The 15,565-nt window shown below is 40.4% G+C and overlaps 1 protein-coding gene across 3 annotated transcripts in view; it reads left to right on the top strand.

Annotated features, from left to right (window-relative positions):
- The window catches only part of ARID1A (AT-rich interaction domain 1A), a 116,580-nt gene that overhangs the window by 45,595 nt on the left and 55,420 nt on the right, over positions 1-15,565 (top strand). For all 3 annotated transcript variants that reach the window (XM_081962396.1, XM_081962395.1, XM_081962394.1), the window contains exon 2: positions 15,062-15,274. In XM_081962396.1, the coding sequence (XP_081818522.1) occupies positions 15,074-15,274 (201 nt within the window). In that variant the 5' untranslated portion in view covers positions 15,062-15,073. The remainder of the gene's footprint in view (positions 1-15,061; positions 15,275-15,565) is intronic.

Genomic DNA, 15,565 nt, shown 5'->3' with positions numbered 1-15,565 from the left:
TGTATTTATTGTGCCCTGATTTTCCATACAGTTCAAATAGTTAAGAAGGTATTAAAGATTTGAAGAGGAATGTACTTACATTGACAACAAAAATAAACAAGCTCTGGTGGTCCTAAATACACCCAGAGGTGTCCGCTGAAGGAATTTATTGCCTCCCTATCAGTTGATCCAAGTATATAGTAGAAAGTGCTGACCATGCAGCGGTCTTCTTTAATACTCATCTGTAAGTTATGTTTCATGAATTAATGTTCTTCCAAATGACTGCAGGTCTCTATCCTGAATAGCTGAGAGAAAACTGGAACGTACTAACCTGACGTAAATAATTAAACAGTAATACCCAGCAAAGGCTGTCTTTCTCCATAATGGGGTTTTAACTATTGAAAGTAAGTTTCTTTTAAACAATCAATATGGCAAATACTTCCAATGTTGTCTCTGGCTTTTCACTCAGGGATGATCAGGCCAGACCGTATTGAGCAATTGTCCTGGGTAAATGCTTTATTGTTCCTATCTTGTCCATCCTTGCCTTCAGTCACTTTTTTCACTTTACAGATCAGATTAGTTTGAGTTCATAACCGCTGTGGGATTTGAATGAAAAAGTACGTGGGTGATACAGGTCCTGGGCTCTTAGTTAATTGGCAACCATTGGCTGCATGGAGTTTAGATAACACTTTTTGTTCAATGATTCTCTTTTCTGAAAGGGATTTACAGTGAGATAAGAAATCTGAAGATGCTACTGTGTTTCTTCTGCTAGCTATCTCCTTTGAAAATGGGGATTAGGAGTCTTCAACCCCACCTTCATTTTCCCCTCCACCAAAACTACCCGGTAGAAAACGGGGTAGAAATAGAAGCCACAATTTTTCTCTTCTTGTTTTTGGTCTCTGCATTTCCATGGTGTGTATTGAGAAAGGGAAGCCTTTCCTTGCATAGCACAGAAATCAAACGACCTCCAGTGGAAGAACTGCTCACTTTCTTTCTCCATTTGCAATTGGTGGGGCTTCCCCACTGAGCAGTAGAGATGGAGTGGCAAGGAGACCGAGGCTTTAAATTATTGTGAAGGGGGCAGCGGATGTTTGTAAATTGGAAGCCATTATCCTCTACGCCTTATTTTTCTGCCTACTATAACAGGCAGCTTTTAATGCTTGTTCTCTCCCTTCATGGAACTCAGCCCATAATTTTAAAAGAGAACACCCCTGGTTTAAAAGGAGGTCTTCTCTACAGTGGCTCCCTATCTTTGAAATATGCTGCGAATTAAGAGAAATTAAACTGCACCACTGAGGGGCTCCCATATTTTTTGCAGCACTCTAATGATTTCTGATAGGGACGCGGTGGCTCAGTGGCTAAGACACTGAGCTTGTCGATCAGAAAGGTCGGCGGTTCAAATCCCTAGTGCTGCGTAACGGAGTGAGCTCCCGTTACTTGTCCCAGCTTCTGCCGATCTAGCAGTTTGAAAGTATGTAAAAAAAATGCAAGTATAAAAAAAAGGACCAGCTTGGTGGAAAGATAACAGCAACCACATGACCACGGAGACATCTTTGGACAGCGCTGGCTCTTCGGCTTTGAAACGGAGATGAGCATCGCCCCCTAGAGTCAGGGATGACTAGCACATATGTGTGAAGGGAACCTTTAGCTTAATGATTTCTCATTTGTAGTGTTTTAGAAAAAGATATATGTTTTAATTGGTATTTTTATCAATTCATTGGTAACAAATTTTATTTGATATTTACTAACTTTTTCATGTTGTTTGGGATAGTGTTGTATTCAAAAGAAGATGCCTAAGCCGATTTGAGGTAAATACAATGAAATATCAATTAAACAATAATATTGGGACCAGGTTGGAGATTGATCAGAATCTTGACTAACCTCCAGATGATTAATAAAACTTGACAGGGATTTCTAGCACACAAATGTTTTATCAGTAGCATCAACAACATTAACCTAACACAGAGTACAGACCCAGCCAGTAGATTTGCTGCTCAACATGAAAAGTCATGGATTGTGAAGATGGTTGTTTAAGTGGCAGTACCTAAATAAATCATGGACACTTCTTCCACGAATTCACTGTGAAATGGGAAATTGGGAATTTGGTTCCATGGGAAGTAAGCTATTGCTGAAGCTATGATTTATTCTTGGCTTCAGATCTCTGGCTTTTTGGGGGGAAAGAGACAACAAGGATTGGCTTGCATTTCACAGTGGAGAACTTATCATTGGTTTATTCAATTGCTCTCATGGGCAGTAGATTAGCTGCTCCTTCACAGGAAATCAGAATTACAGCCTATTGTGCTGTGTGAACATGGCGATTTACTTAACTCTGTTAAGTTGAGAGTGCATTGTTCTGTTTTGTTGCAGAAGTTGGAAATAATTACTGTTCTTTGGTGTCCGTGATTACAGTTGTAGGAAGTGAACTGATTTCAGAACACTGTGTATGTGGTATTTAATTCCATGTCAATATAATGTTTACACCACACTTTTTCTTTCATGAGGAAGCCAAAGGGAAAAAACCAAAACAAACGAAGCACGGGAACATGAAAGCTATCTAACAAACTGTTATAGTGAAATATGATTTAAAATATAATGAAAGTTTCCCTTTTGCTTTTTTGAAATCTGTGACGTGTGTGGTGAATTGAAAGGGTGAATCCTCCTAGATTTTAGTACTTGTCAGTGCTCCTGAAATGTAATAACCCAGTAATCAGAATTTTAAAAATTGAACTGCCTTACTTCTTGCATTCATAATCCTATTTAGGAGGGGGGAAAAACAATCATCACGTTTCCATTTGAAATCCACATTAAACTTCCTTGGTAATTTTAGGTTTTTGGGGGAGGGGGGGCTTTCTACTCGACATAGATGGTAATAAATATTGAAATAAAAAGCAGTGTTTCTCAATCTTGGCAGCTTGAAGATGTGTGGACTTCAACTCTCAGAATTTCCAAAATGGGCATTCTGGAAGTTGAAATCCACACATCTTCAAGCTGCCAAGTTTGAGAAACACTGCAATAAAGCATTTGTACCCTTTTAAATCCACTATATTGGGAGTTAATGGCTCTGAAGCAATACCATTCAGAAGACTTGCCTTTTTTCTAACACTGTCCACTTTCCTTTTGTGTATTAACTGACCCAAGCTAACAAGGGCTGAGCAGCGCGAGTACCCACAACTGAATATGGCTCCATCTTTGGTAATCCCAGATTCAACTCTGAATACAACTGTTGAACATTAGCAAGATACATTCCTTTGTTTTGAGATGGCAAACATTGAATAAAAACATCTCTGTGTGGCATAAGGCCTTAAGGTGCACAGGTTTTAAAAAAGCACAAGGCAAAACTCCCAAAGCCACCTTGGGAGTTTGGGAGTGGTCAAAACCACTCTTAGCCATCCCCAAAATGAGAAATACAATCCTCAACCTTCGAAAGATAGTCTATCCCATCCTAAAATGTACCCAAGAAATGCAGGGAGTTCTCGAAAAGCATTCATTTAGTGACAGTTCAAAGTTACAACGGTGGTGAACAAAGTGACTTGCAGCTAGTCCTTTACTCACCACAGTTGCAGCATCCCCATAGTCTAGTCATGGGATCAAACTTTGACTAGACTATGGGGATGCTGCAACTGTGGTGAGTAAAGGACTAGCTGCAAGTCACTTTGTTCACCACCGTTGTAACTTTGAACTGTCACTAAATGAATGCTTTTCGAGAACTCCCTGCATTTCTTGGGTACATTTTACAATATATGTGGCTTGGCAACCACATATATTGACAAAGGTTGCAGTGTCCTGTCGTCATGTGATTGCCATTTGTGACCTTTCCAGTTGGTTTCCAGCAACCAAAAAGTCAATAGAGAAAGTCGGATTCGCTTAAATCAGGGGTGTCCAAACGTGGCAACTTTAAGACTTGTGGACTTCAACTCCCAGAATTCCCCAGCCAGCAGAGTTGAAGTCCACAAGTCTTAAAGTTGCCACGTTTGGACGCCCCTGGCTTAAATGACCATGCGATTCCCTTAACTGCAGTGATTTGCTTAACAACCATGGCAACAAAATTGTAAAATTGGGCACAGCTCACTTAGCAACGGAAAGTCTGCTCTCAATTGATGTGAGTTGAGGACTGTCTGTAATGCTGAAGCTAAATACACACCTAAGCCAAAATTTCCTTATTTACGGCTCAGTGTTGTGTGAATTTGGCCATGATACTTGGCAAGCTATGATTAAGCAAACAATGGCTCAGCATGAAGAGGAATTAGAGCGGGGTGAAATGAAAGGTGTGGAGTGTCAGAACCGAAATATGTCGGTCTTTCGTACTCAGCACCAATGCATACCATTCAACCATATTGCTATTACATGATACAGGTCGCCCTCGACTTACAACAGTTACAGCAGCATTGAAAAAAGTGATTTATGACTGTGTTTCACACTTACGACCTTTGTAGCAGTTCCATGGACACTAGGCAACTGACTCAGATTTATGACGGTTGCAATGTCCCAGGGTCATGTTAATCTCTTTTTTGCACCCTTCTGACAAGCAAAATCAACGGGGAAGCCAGGTTAATTTAACAACCGTATTACTAACTTAACACCTGCAGTGATTCACTTAACAACTGTGACAAGAAAGGTCATAAAAGGGGACAAAACTCACTTAAAAGAATCTCGCTTAACAACAGAAAATTTGGGCTCAATTGTGGCTATAAGTCGAGGACTACAGTACAATCCAAAATGTCTGAAGCATCAGTGAGGAAAGCTGTGTTCTGTTCTGAAGCTATGTTTATAATAACTGTAGTTGGGTACACCACCTGGTATTACGGTTTCTTGCTATACTTGTTCTTAAACTGTACCGAAAGGTTTTCAGGAATGCCTGTTCCTCCTTTCCCCGTGGCATTGGCTTAATATGAATTTCTGTATCTATTCATCTGCAGCCAGGAATCTCAATTTTCTCTCTCTCTTCCTTCTCCGCCCCCCCACCAGCCAAACAAATCTGGGTGTTTTTAACTTTGCTTTTTATAAGCAGTTCAATTAATCCAACTGACATACATGGTTCGGTTGAGCTTTTGCTACTGTATATCATGCCATATTAAAGAACAGGGGGGAAAAGGGGGGGGGAATGGTAGGGGAATTCTAAGACAGTGATGGCTAACCTTTTTGTCCTCGTGTGCGCCGAAATTGTGCGCGCGCGACTGCGCGTAACCAACACCCATAATGCAATGCGCCTGCACATGCGCACACGCCCCCCGTGCTCCCTCACCCTCACGCATGCACAAGACCCCCCGTGCTCCCACACACATTGCCCCCCCCCCACGCAGCTCATTTTGGGCCTAGCAGGCCTCCCTGAAGTCTCCTGGGATCAAAAATGGGACGCAGGGGGAACGCCGCAGCTCCCCATGTTCCCCGCACATGCGTGCATGGCCCCCCTCCCCCCGCATGCATGGGCATTTCCCGCATGTGTGGCAGAGTCCCAAAAATTATCTGGCCAACAGGAGGTACGGGCACATGCGCAGCGGAGCTGAGATGGGTGACGGCTTGCGTGCCTGCAGAGAGGGCTCCGTGTGCCACAGGTTCTCCATCATGGACATATTCTAAGATTTTAGGATCCTGGATTTAAACCAGTTCTGATTTGGTGTTTAATCCTTGTTACACTTACCAACTAGAGATAACAATTCTCCCTCACCCCTGTTGGTTATTGGAAATTTTGTAATAGAGTATCTTTGAGCCACCATATGTAAATAGTAGGGTCTTCAGTGGGCAGTAAAGGTTTAATTTCAAGGCAGTAAAATCTATGAGGCTATCTTTTTTTTAATTACAAAGCCTTTTTATATATAAATATACATTCCATTATTCTTACCAATTAGTTCCCAGCTTCTTTCTGGAGTTAACTTGCCTGGTTTAGAGGTGAGTTAAGTCTGGGCAGGGACAGGATGCAAAATGAGGGAAACTCTAAATAGAACCATAACCAGTAAATGCCCTCTTTATTCTTCTGCATCATATAGTACCTCATCTTTCTGGACCAGCCATCAGCCAGTGGGAGCAATCAGGACTTGCAGCTAATTACTGAGGAGCTGATCGCACAGCCCTGTTGTTCATTTGCAGCCAATTCTGAGATTTGCGCTTTCTCTGCCTTATTTTGAGAGAGGGCTGGAACTAGTTTACATTAAAGCTAATTAATACTTCAGATTCTCTTTGAAAGAGCTGCTTTGGGCCGTGCAAGGGCACCATTGCATCACCTGATTTGTTAAGCAGACACATTTTTCCTGGACTGCTTGATCCTGAAAACAGATGCAGGTGCTTTAATGAGTAGCAAGCAGCTGCTGTTTTTGTACTCTTGCGTCTTATGAAGCACCTCTTTCCAACTGAATCTGAAGCATTGCCCGAGCCTTACTAATATTAAATTCACTGTTGTAGTCTGGTATGGGCTCAGGTACTGCTGAGATGGGGGTTGGGGGAGGAGATTAAGTGGGATTTGCAATTTAAACATTTGTTCAAGAACGGCAATATCAAAAGGTGGGAAAGGGGACTTCTGTCTAAAGCAGAGATCCCCAAACTTAGCAACTTTAAGACTTGTGGACTTCAACCCCCAGAATTCTCCAGCAGCTGTCTGGAGAATTCTGGGAGTTGAAGTCCACAAGTCTTAAAGTTGCCAAGTTTGGGGATCCCTGGTCTAAAGTGATAGTTTTGAAATTTGAGGCAGCTCACATTTGTCCTTGTTTCAAAGAACTGGATTTATAGGTTGTGCTAAACCATGTTTTGATTCCCCCGGTTTTTATACCACCGTCTTCCCTTACCCCCAAAAATGTCAATATTTGAGAAAGGAAGAACAGAATCGGCAAGTTTTTTCCCATTCACAAATATTTAATATTGGTAACGAGAGAGTATTTCTATCTGCTCAGCATTTTGCTGAAATGGAAAAACAACCACATCCAATGTTGCATATCAGTTAAATTCTCTTCCAAAAGCTCCAATTCCCATCATTCTCAAGTAGGATGGCAAAAAAAATTTTTTTTAAAAAAAATCCCAGAAGTCTAATATACCCAGAGAAGGCTTAAGAAAATGGTGTCCTGGTTTTAATTTGCTCTCCTAAAAGTTGATTTTGACTCTTCTCGGAAGTATTTGTGCTCTCCCTTGCCTCTTAACTATTTAATTGTCCTCAGCTCCTCCCTCTTTATGTCCCTTTGCTTTAGTTGTCTGCTCTTTTACAATCCCACTTGTCTGGCTAATCCCACAACTGGCATGCAGGGCTCTTGTTTGTCTGTTTCCCTCAGAGGATTACGCTGCACTAGAGCTGGGTAGTAAAATTAAGGTCTCTCCTGATACGTATGATTGTTTACTGGCCAAAGAATATGAGATCACGGTAACTGATCCACAGTGATTAATCCATTGTTAGTGTAGGGGTGGTGGTGGTTAAAATTTGTTAAAGACACCTATAGCTTCAATTCTGTCCAATTAAAAGGGATTCAATCTTTTTCCTTTCCTGATTCTTAGTAACTTGAAAGGATTTTACTTTTTATGTTAGGGGATGGTTTATATTCTAGGATGGGTGAACTTCCATATGGATATATCTAATTTGGTATCTTGCAGGGATAAACTTGATTTCATTGAGGGCCACATCAGGGTTGTGTTTGGCCTCAGGAGGCCAGGGTGGGTGTGGCTGGGGTGGGAGTGGCCAGCTTGACATCACTTGTGTCGGGGGCACCTATGCTGGCCCAAGCGCTCTGCCAGTGAAAATGAGCACCCAAGCTCTGTTTTCGGCTGCCACGACCTCCTGCAATGAAACTCTGCTGGTGAAAACGGAGCTCCTTCGCTTTTTCAGGAAGCCCTATGGGACAGATCTAAGTACCCCGCAAGCCGGATCTGGTCTTGAGTTTGACACCCCTGGCATATTGATAGAACACTTGCAATTTGAAAGCAGCCAGTTTGGAAAATGAACAAATGCAATTTTAGAATGAATGAAGTAAAGTTACTAGAAAAACACAAATTTATTGGCATGTCTGAAAAAAATTCATTAGATCAGGGATCACCAACCCCCAGTTCGTGGACTGGCACCGGGCTGCGGCATGCCAGAAACGGAGCCACAGAAACAAATCAAGCCCCATCCGTGGGATGCAGGCAACACACAAAACCACACCCCCTCCAGTCCACAGAAAAACCTGTCGATGGAGTCTGTCCCTGTTGCCCAAAAGGTTGGGGGCCACCATATTAGATGGATATTGGATGTAAGATATCTAAAGTTTATCAGCAAGCTTACATGATTTTTGTTGATGACTTTCATATTATTGTTCTGGCTTCCTTATTCTCCACCCCAACAATTATAACTTTGGTATTAACAGAAGTCTTACACAAACCATCTAGCGTTAATGAACAGTACGAAGGATCATATGGAAAGCCTGTGCTACCAAAGTTGAAGTTCCAATGCCACACATTGCTAGTGAGGTGAGGTGTTACATCTTGTAGTAAGATCTCAATGTGCATTCATATCCATCATGCTATTCCTTTTGGGCTAAATAATATTACACAAAGCATAGAAAAATACTAAGAATATTGAACAAAATAAATCAAAAGCAGGAGACAAAATAAAAGGATATGGGGGAGGGGGAATATTTATGACTTATGTTTCTCATTATTGCTAACAGTGTGAAAGTTGCATTGTTGTGCCTTGTATATCTAGAAACACATGGAGTAAACTGTTCCAGAAGAAAGATGAATGTTTGTATCTGGAACAGTAAATGCAATTTTAATATTCAATTTTTATTTCGTTAAATCCTTTTAACTAAATCTTTTAAAATCTGGCAGTTAAGGAGATTAAAAAAATCTTAGCCAGAATATGAGAATCTCTGTTTTATTATACTTTTATATTATTTTTCTTGGTTTTGTTGCAACCACTGTTTTGTCAAACCTAGAATGTGGCAAGATTCCACATGACCTGTATATCCTGAACCAGTTCCAATGGAGTTTGGACTTAGGTATTTTGCAGTGTGAAATAATTATCAAATAATTATCAATATGCTTTTTAAAATCTATGTTTTAAGGTAAAATCCCTTCAAATATTTAAAAATGCAATTTTAAAAAAGTGGGAAAGAATGGCTTGAGTGAGCTCATTTGAAAGAAGTTACACAGAATAATAACAAATTATTTGTTTACTGTAGCTGAAAAGTACAGTTGCAGCCTTATTTATCTTCCAGCCAACTATTAGCTTTGTAGATTTTCACCTTTCCCTTTGTAGCTGTGCAGGATCAGGGTGTCAAACAGTGTATTGGCTGAATAATAACTAGTTTTGCTTATCTCAGTTAGAAAGCTCATATTGGAAGAAAGGACTTATTGAATAAGTAATTTGTGCTTTATTAATTCTCAAGGTGCAAAAATTATAGAAGCGTGTAATCCTAAAAGCTGACATACCGGTAGTCCTCAATTTATGACAACTGAATTTTGGTAGTAAGTCAGGGAGGTCGTAAAGTGAATCACCACAATTGTTAAGTGAACCATGTGGCCATTAAATGAAACTAGCAAGTAATGGATTGTAAAAACCCATCACAAATTGAATTCATGTGACCTTGAGACACTGAACATGGTCGTACTGAAATAATATTTCAGTCTTTAAATCATTCATGCTGTGAAATTTGTAGGTTATTTTTTTCCACTTTGCATAGAACTGGGATTAGCTAGTATCTTTCTGAAAGTTGTCTTACTATATTTATACATCCTTAATTATAAAATGGAATTATGGTGAACATTCTATGCTGATTGCCTGTTGCCTTGTTTTGAAAGTGCTGGAGAGGCTTCACTTTGAAATTGCTCATCCAGCTTTCAAACTAACAATCATGTTACCCAAACGTATTCTGGCCCTCAGAAATAATATAATGTGATTATGATTAGAGATCTGTTAGTACAGGGATATATATATAAAGTTGCTTCACCCAGAGTCACTTTGTTAGTGAGATGGGTGGTGGCATATAAGTTTAATAAATAAATAAAATGGATGAAAGTAGAGTCCCGCCTTTGCATGATATGCTTAAATACAGTATTGGTGAACTAGAAATGGGTGCCTTCAAAATTATGCCCCTCCAACCACCCACAGAAAGAACCAGGGAGCCCATAAAGGGGGGGGGGGGCTAATATTGACTTCTAAGCATTTTGTGGATGGCTTGTGGAGCCTACACTCTCTGCAGTAAGGCGTGTTTTATCCAAAATGATAATCATAAACTGAAGAAACAGCCTGGTGCAGCATAATGTTTGAATCTAGCCAATGTTTGGACTAAAATCCTGAGACCTTTTCGAATGAGGAAATAAGATAATGCCTCTGTTCCCACAGTGACCTCCTATCCCTCTGTTTAAAAAGAATTCTCATCTTAAAACTAGTAGCGTGAGGTTAAAAAGTGGTTTATTTTCTCCGGAGAGGTCAGATAGGCACTAAGTAATAGAATGCTTTAGCCAAGGGAGACAATCCTTCCTTTCTTCCTCTCCCCAGAAATCTAATTTCTTTCTTGCATTTGTCTGTGAGCCCATCTGGGTTCAGCTGAGGGGGATGATGATGGAGGTGGCATCTGCGCATTTACCAAGCAGTATTAAATCTGTGCAGTGTTGGTGCAAGCTTTCATCTGTTTGGTGGCTTTTCTGGTCCCAGGGGCTCCCTGTTCTCTGTCCTCATTGAGTAGCTTGAGCAAAGCAGGGTGCAATAGAAGAAGAGGCAGCAACAGCTGCTGCTTCTCCTTGAATTGCCCAGTGGAAACGGTCTTTGCTGGCTTTCTACCAGAGCCCAGCTGCCAAACAATAGCTTGTGCTTTCAAGGCCATGTGGAGTGCCACGTGACCTATCCTGCTGCTGGGGTCCCATCCCCATCTGTTCCCTCCACTCTTTCTGGGTTGTGGTCAGAGATTATGAGAGTTAACCTCCCTGACAGGGATGGCGTGGGCTCCAGTCTGAGCAGATCAGCCCACGTGTGTTCAGAGGAAAAGACACTTCCTGTATTTTGATCCCAGTAATAGTGGTTCCTGGCTTGGCTGTACAGGGATAGTAGGGTTGGGGCCTATGAGCTCAGAGCACGCCGGAGAAGGAGGGATTATCATGCAGTTGCCCCCCTTCCCATTCCACCTCCGCTGCTACGTCACCACAACACAACCACTCTGTGCTCTCATAGTGTTGGTGTCATTCATTCAGTGCCAAGATTGCTTTAAAAAATTCCCTTGGCCCCAGTTCAAACAGGAGTACAGCTGGGATGTGTTAGATTTTAGGCAGTCTGCCCTCAATTTGAGAGGAGTTATAAATAGCTGCACTGACTTCCTTAACTAGCACACTCTGAGGTAAAATGCAGGTTAATTACTGTGGGAATCAATTAGAGCTTCCCTCAGTTAAAGAGCCAGTGAGATTCCTCCCCCCCTCCCCACAAAAATGTAATTTTTATTATCAGGTTGATGGCACAGCTGGCCAGAAGTGGGGGGGGGATGGATGGACCGAGATCCAAGGTGTGCTTTGCAGTTTCCTCCATACTCTTAAGGATTCTGACTTCACTTCTGTCTTCTGCGGTGTCACCATCTTGAAAGTGCATTAGAAGTCTTTGGCCTTTGTTTTTGCAATTAGGAGTAGCATTAATTATAACATTAGAGGGAGCAATGTCTTTCCAATTTATTTGGGTCTTAGAAACTGAATTTGCAAATTTGCAGTGCTGCCATAACAATTTGCACTCCTATAAAACCATTGTTTTGAAACTGCTATCCCCCACCCCCAAAGCAATGATGCCAGTAGCAGAGCTAAAAGGTCTATGGCCAGACGGACACAGGTTTACTTTTGAGGCTACTATTTAAATGTTGACCAAGAGGAGGGGATGTGGATTGTCTTGCCTTGTTCTAGAAGAAGACCAAATTTGCAAAACAGCTCAGTGCAGAGATAACCAGTGTTTTTCCAGTATCCCTTAAAACTTTAAAAGCTGAAAAAACCTCCCCAATATTATATCATAGATAAATAAGGGGTGTGCTCTAAGCAAAAACCTTATTAGTTGAGAAGCTTTATAAAGAGAATGGAGCGTGTGGTGTTTGGAGAAACATGTCCTTGGAAAAATAACATGCAAACCAAGCAGAACAGGTTAACATAAATTGATGGGATGGAAAAGGACAGCATTACTACCTTTAAAAAAGTCATGCTTTGCCCTTGAATGTTAAATATATCATTTTAAGGGTTACTTATACTCACACAATAGCCTTCCTCAACTTAATGCTCTCCAGCTGTGTTACACTATAATTCTCAAAGTGAATATAATAAAAATTGTAGTCACAACACATCTGGAAGATCCAGCTTGGGTATAGTTGCTCTGAGATATTTAACATTCGTTTCTTAAGAATATCATAGTCGTTTTTAGATCTAGGCATCAAACACCACTAAATATTTTAAATTTAATCAGTACCCATCAACCCTAACCAGTCTTGTAGATGAGTATGAAGATGGCCTTCACAAAAATACACAGCATCCATTGGGAAAACAGGAACTTAGCATGGGAACACAGGAAAGTGTGAGAAATACAGTTAGGATGTCCTGCTTTGACTCTCTTGGGTATAAAAGGGAAGGAGGGAGAAATGCTAATAGGCATTTCTTATCATCTTATCATTGCTGATAAGATTCTGTTATTGCAGCCTTTATCAATAAAATAAGTCTGAGTATATTTTGTGTATTTGTTTCCCAACTTTTACCTCAAAGGACTGAAGGTTGGGAAAATTGTAATCCATAGTATATCTAGAGAGCAAGTGGTTGTCTGTCCCTGCTCTATGGATTGAAAATGGGAGTTTGACTTGGATCAGGGCAATCATTTGAAAAAGAGCAACATTTTCATTGGTACCAGAGCAGAATATGCAAATTTCCACGGTGTTTAGACGTTTTGTTACATTAGCATGAATGATATTCTGATGAGTAAAAAACTGTAATTATTCAGTGTTTTATTAGCTTTAATGTGGATTTCCAATAGAAAGTTCTGTAAAGGCAAACATTACAAATTACTTCATACCCTTGCCAAGAAGAATATGTGGTTAGATCCATATATTCACCAGAAATTGAATGAGGGGTAATTTTTATTTATTTGCATCCCACCTTTATTATTTTTACAAATAATTTAAGGTGGCGAATATATCCAACTGTGAGGCGAGTTGGGCTGAGAGAATGACCAGCCCAAAGTCACCCAGCCAGCTTTCTAAGGCAGGACTAGAACTAGAATTCATGATCTCCTGCTTTGTAGCCTAGTGCCTTAACCACAACCTCAAAACTCGATATTTTCCTCCTTATAATAATCTGGGGTTTGTGCTTCATGTTAGGTTTTGGGGAACAGCAATTCTGAGATTGCTTCTGATGTCTTTAAATTGAGCATGTGATAAGAGTTGTTGGTGGTAAAAAAAGATCTGGATTCTAGACCAGTATTTTCCTCTTATATTTATAAGGGTAAAATTAACACATGAAATACAGTCACGATTTACTGAAAGAATTTACCACATATCAGTCTAAGGCCCAGGAGTGAGAAAAGATATGTTAATCTGTTTTACAAACAATAATTCTCATGTGTTTTCTTTAGGAAAATGAAAAAGCAGATTTTTCTTTTAACCAAATAGAAAAATTTTGTACTTTTTGATCAGCCGTACCAACTTAGTGATCTAAAAGATTGGAACAGATTGAAGAGTTATTTGTTGGTAAACTCCTATATTGATATTCCTTCCAAATAAAAGAAGGAAGGAGGATTCTCAAAATAATAGGGTAGCTTATGTCTTAGTGTGGTTGCTGGAAACTAATAAAATCCAATGTTTTTGGTCAATCTAGTTAGCTCCAGAGTTTTGATTTTGGCCTACCATATTTTTGGGAGTATAAGACGTATCTTTGTCCCTCAAAAAAGAGGTTGAAAATCTGCATGCGTCTTATACACTAAATACAGCATTTTTTTGCCTCCTGAAACCCTGTCCCCTTTGCAAAATGGCCGTGCATAGCTTTTAGGAAGCTTTCAGAGAGCTCCTGGGGGCTGTGGAGGGCAGAAATGAGTGAAAAACGGGCCATTTTTCTTTATAAGCCGCCTAAAGGCTATCCATGCCCTTTTTTGGACAAAAAATGGGCCCATTTTTGCTCGTTTTTGCCCCACCCCCACCCCCCAGGAGCACTCTACAAGCCTTCTAAAGGCTATTCATGCCCTTCTTTTTTTAAAAAAACAGAAGGGCCCATTTTTGACTAAGAAGAGGAAAAATGGGCCGTTTTTGGGAGGTTTGCAGAGTGCAAAACCTTTTTTATTTGCCTCTTCAAAACCTTGGTGCGTCTTATACTCCAGTGTATCTTATACTCCGAAAAATACGATAGCTTTCTTAGCCTGTAAGCATTGTCTCATAATGAAGTATTCTTTAGCATCCTTTGCTACAGCTAGTGGCAACAACCTTGGCAGATTTCAAAAATGCTAAACAGGATTGGCACTGATTAGCAATTGAATAGGAAACCACTAAGAAACCCCAGGGCCATAAGACTAGAGTGGGAAATCAAAAAAACATGCTGAAAAAAGACAGTAGCAAATTGCTTCCTCATTGTTGCTAAGAAAGCAGAATGGACACTGCTGTGTAATCACTGGAAGTTGAATTTGACTTAAAAGGAGTATTTAATCGACAGACTAAAGTAGAGCACAGTTGTCATTTGGCAAATCTTGATGGATGCTGGTTGTTCTCATGGTTTTAGAAGTTGGTTAACTTTCAAGGCCAAAAAAAAAAAAAAGAGTGTAGAATGTGATCTATTCCTTTTTTCCACCACTTCTTTCATTCCCAACCAGCAGCACCAGGGAATTTTGATTTTTATTGGCTTAGGAATTGTAATCCCCAAAATCAGGAGGGCATCAAGTTGGATAAGGTGTGCCATAGTAACTTATTCTAGGGCTCTGTATATAAATATACAAATAAGAGCCCAAAAGGTATCTTTTCCTCTGCCTTTTTACTTCCTGTTGAATTTTAATGACAGTTAAGTGCTTGTTTACCTTTCTTTTACTTTTCTTTTGGTTGGCTCTTTTAGAGTTCTTCATAAGTAAGCGACAATATTATTAGACAGCTGCCTACAGCAATTGGACATTTTAATAACGTATTCTGATTTTCTTTCCTAGCCATCCAGTCCAATGGATCAGATGGGGAAGATGCGACCTCAGCCTTATGGAGGAAACAACCTATACACACAACAGCAGGGACCTCAGTCAGGGCAGCAACAAGGCCATGGGTATCCAGGACAGCCATATGGGCCACAGACTCCACAGAGATATCCAGTGGGAACTCTAAGCAGGACGCAAACTGCAATGGGCACTGTCTCTTATGCACAGCAGGTAAAGAGGGAGTATGCAGTCCTCTGAAAACATATGCTTATTTTCCATAAACAGGGACTAGATCTCAAAACCTTAAATGTTGGTTTTGAGTGAACAGGTTGGTAAATGATCATATCTCAGTTGTGTCATTATTTAATATTGCTATGCAGCTTTGAGTTAAGATGACTGAAGTAAGATAGTTACATTATTGTAAGCAAATAAATGAAGAAATTGCTGGGCTGTCTTATTGTCGTGGCATAAGTCTGGAAGCCGCCAGTTGGGCAAAAAAGCATGGGCGCTAAATAGGACAGA

Source organism: Natrix helvetica (assembly GCF_964273705.1).
Source record: "Natrix helvetica genome assembly, chromosome: 9".
Lineage (NCBI taxonomy): Eukaryota > Metazoa > Chordata > Lepidosauria > Squamata > Natricidae > Natrix > Natrix helvetica.
Note: the sequence above shows the minus strand (reverse complement) of the source record. Positions and strands in the feature narration are given on the sequence as shown.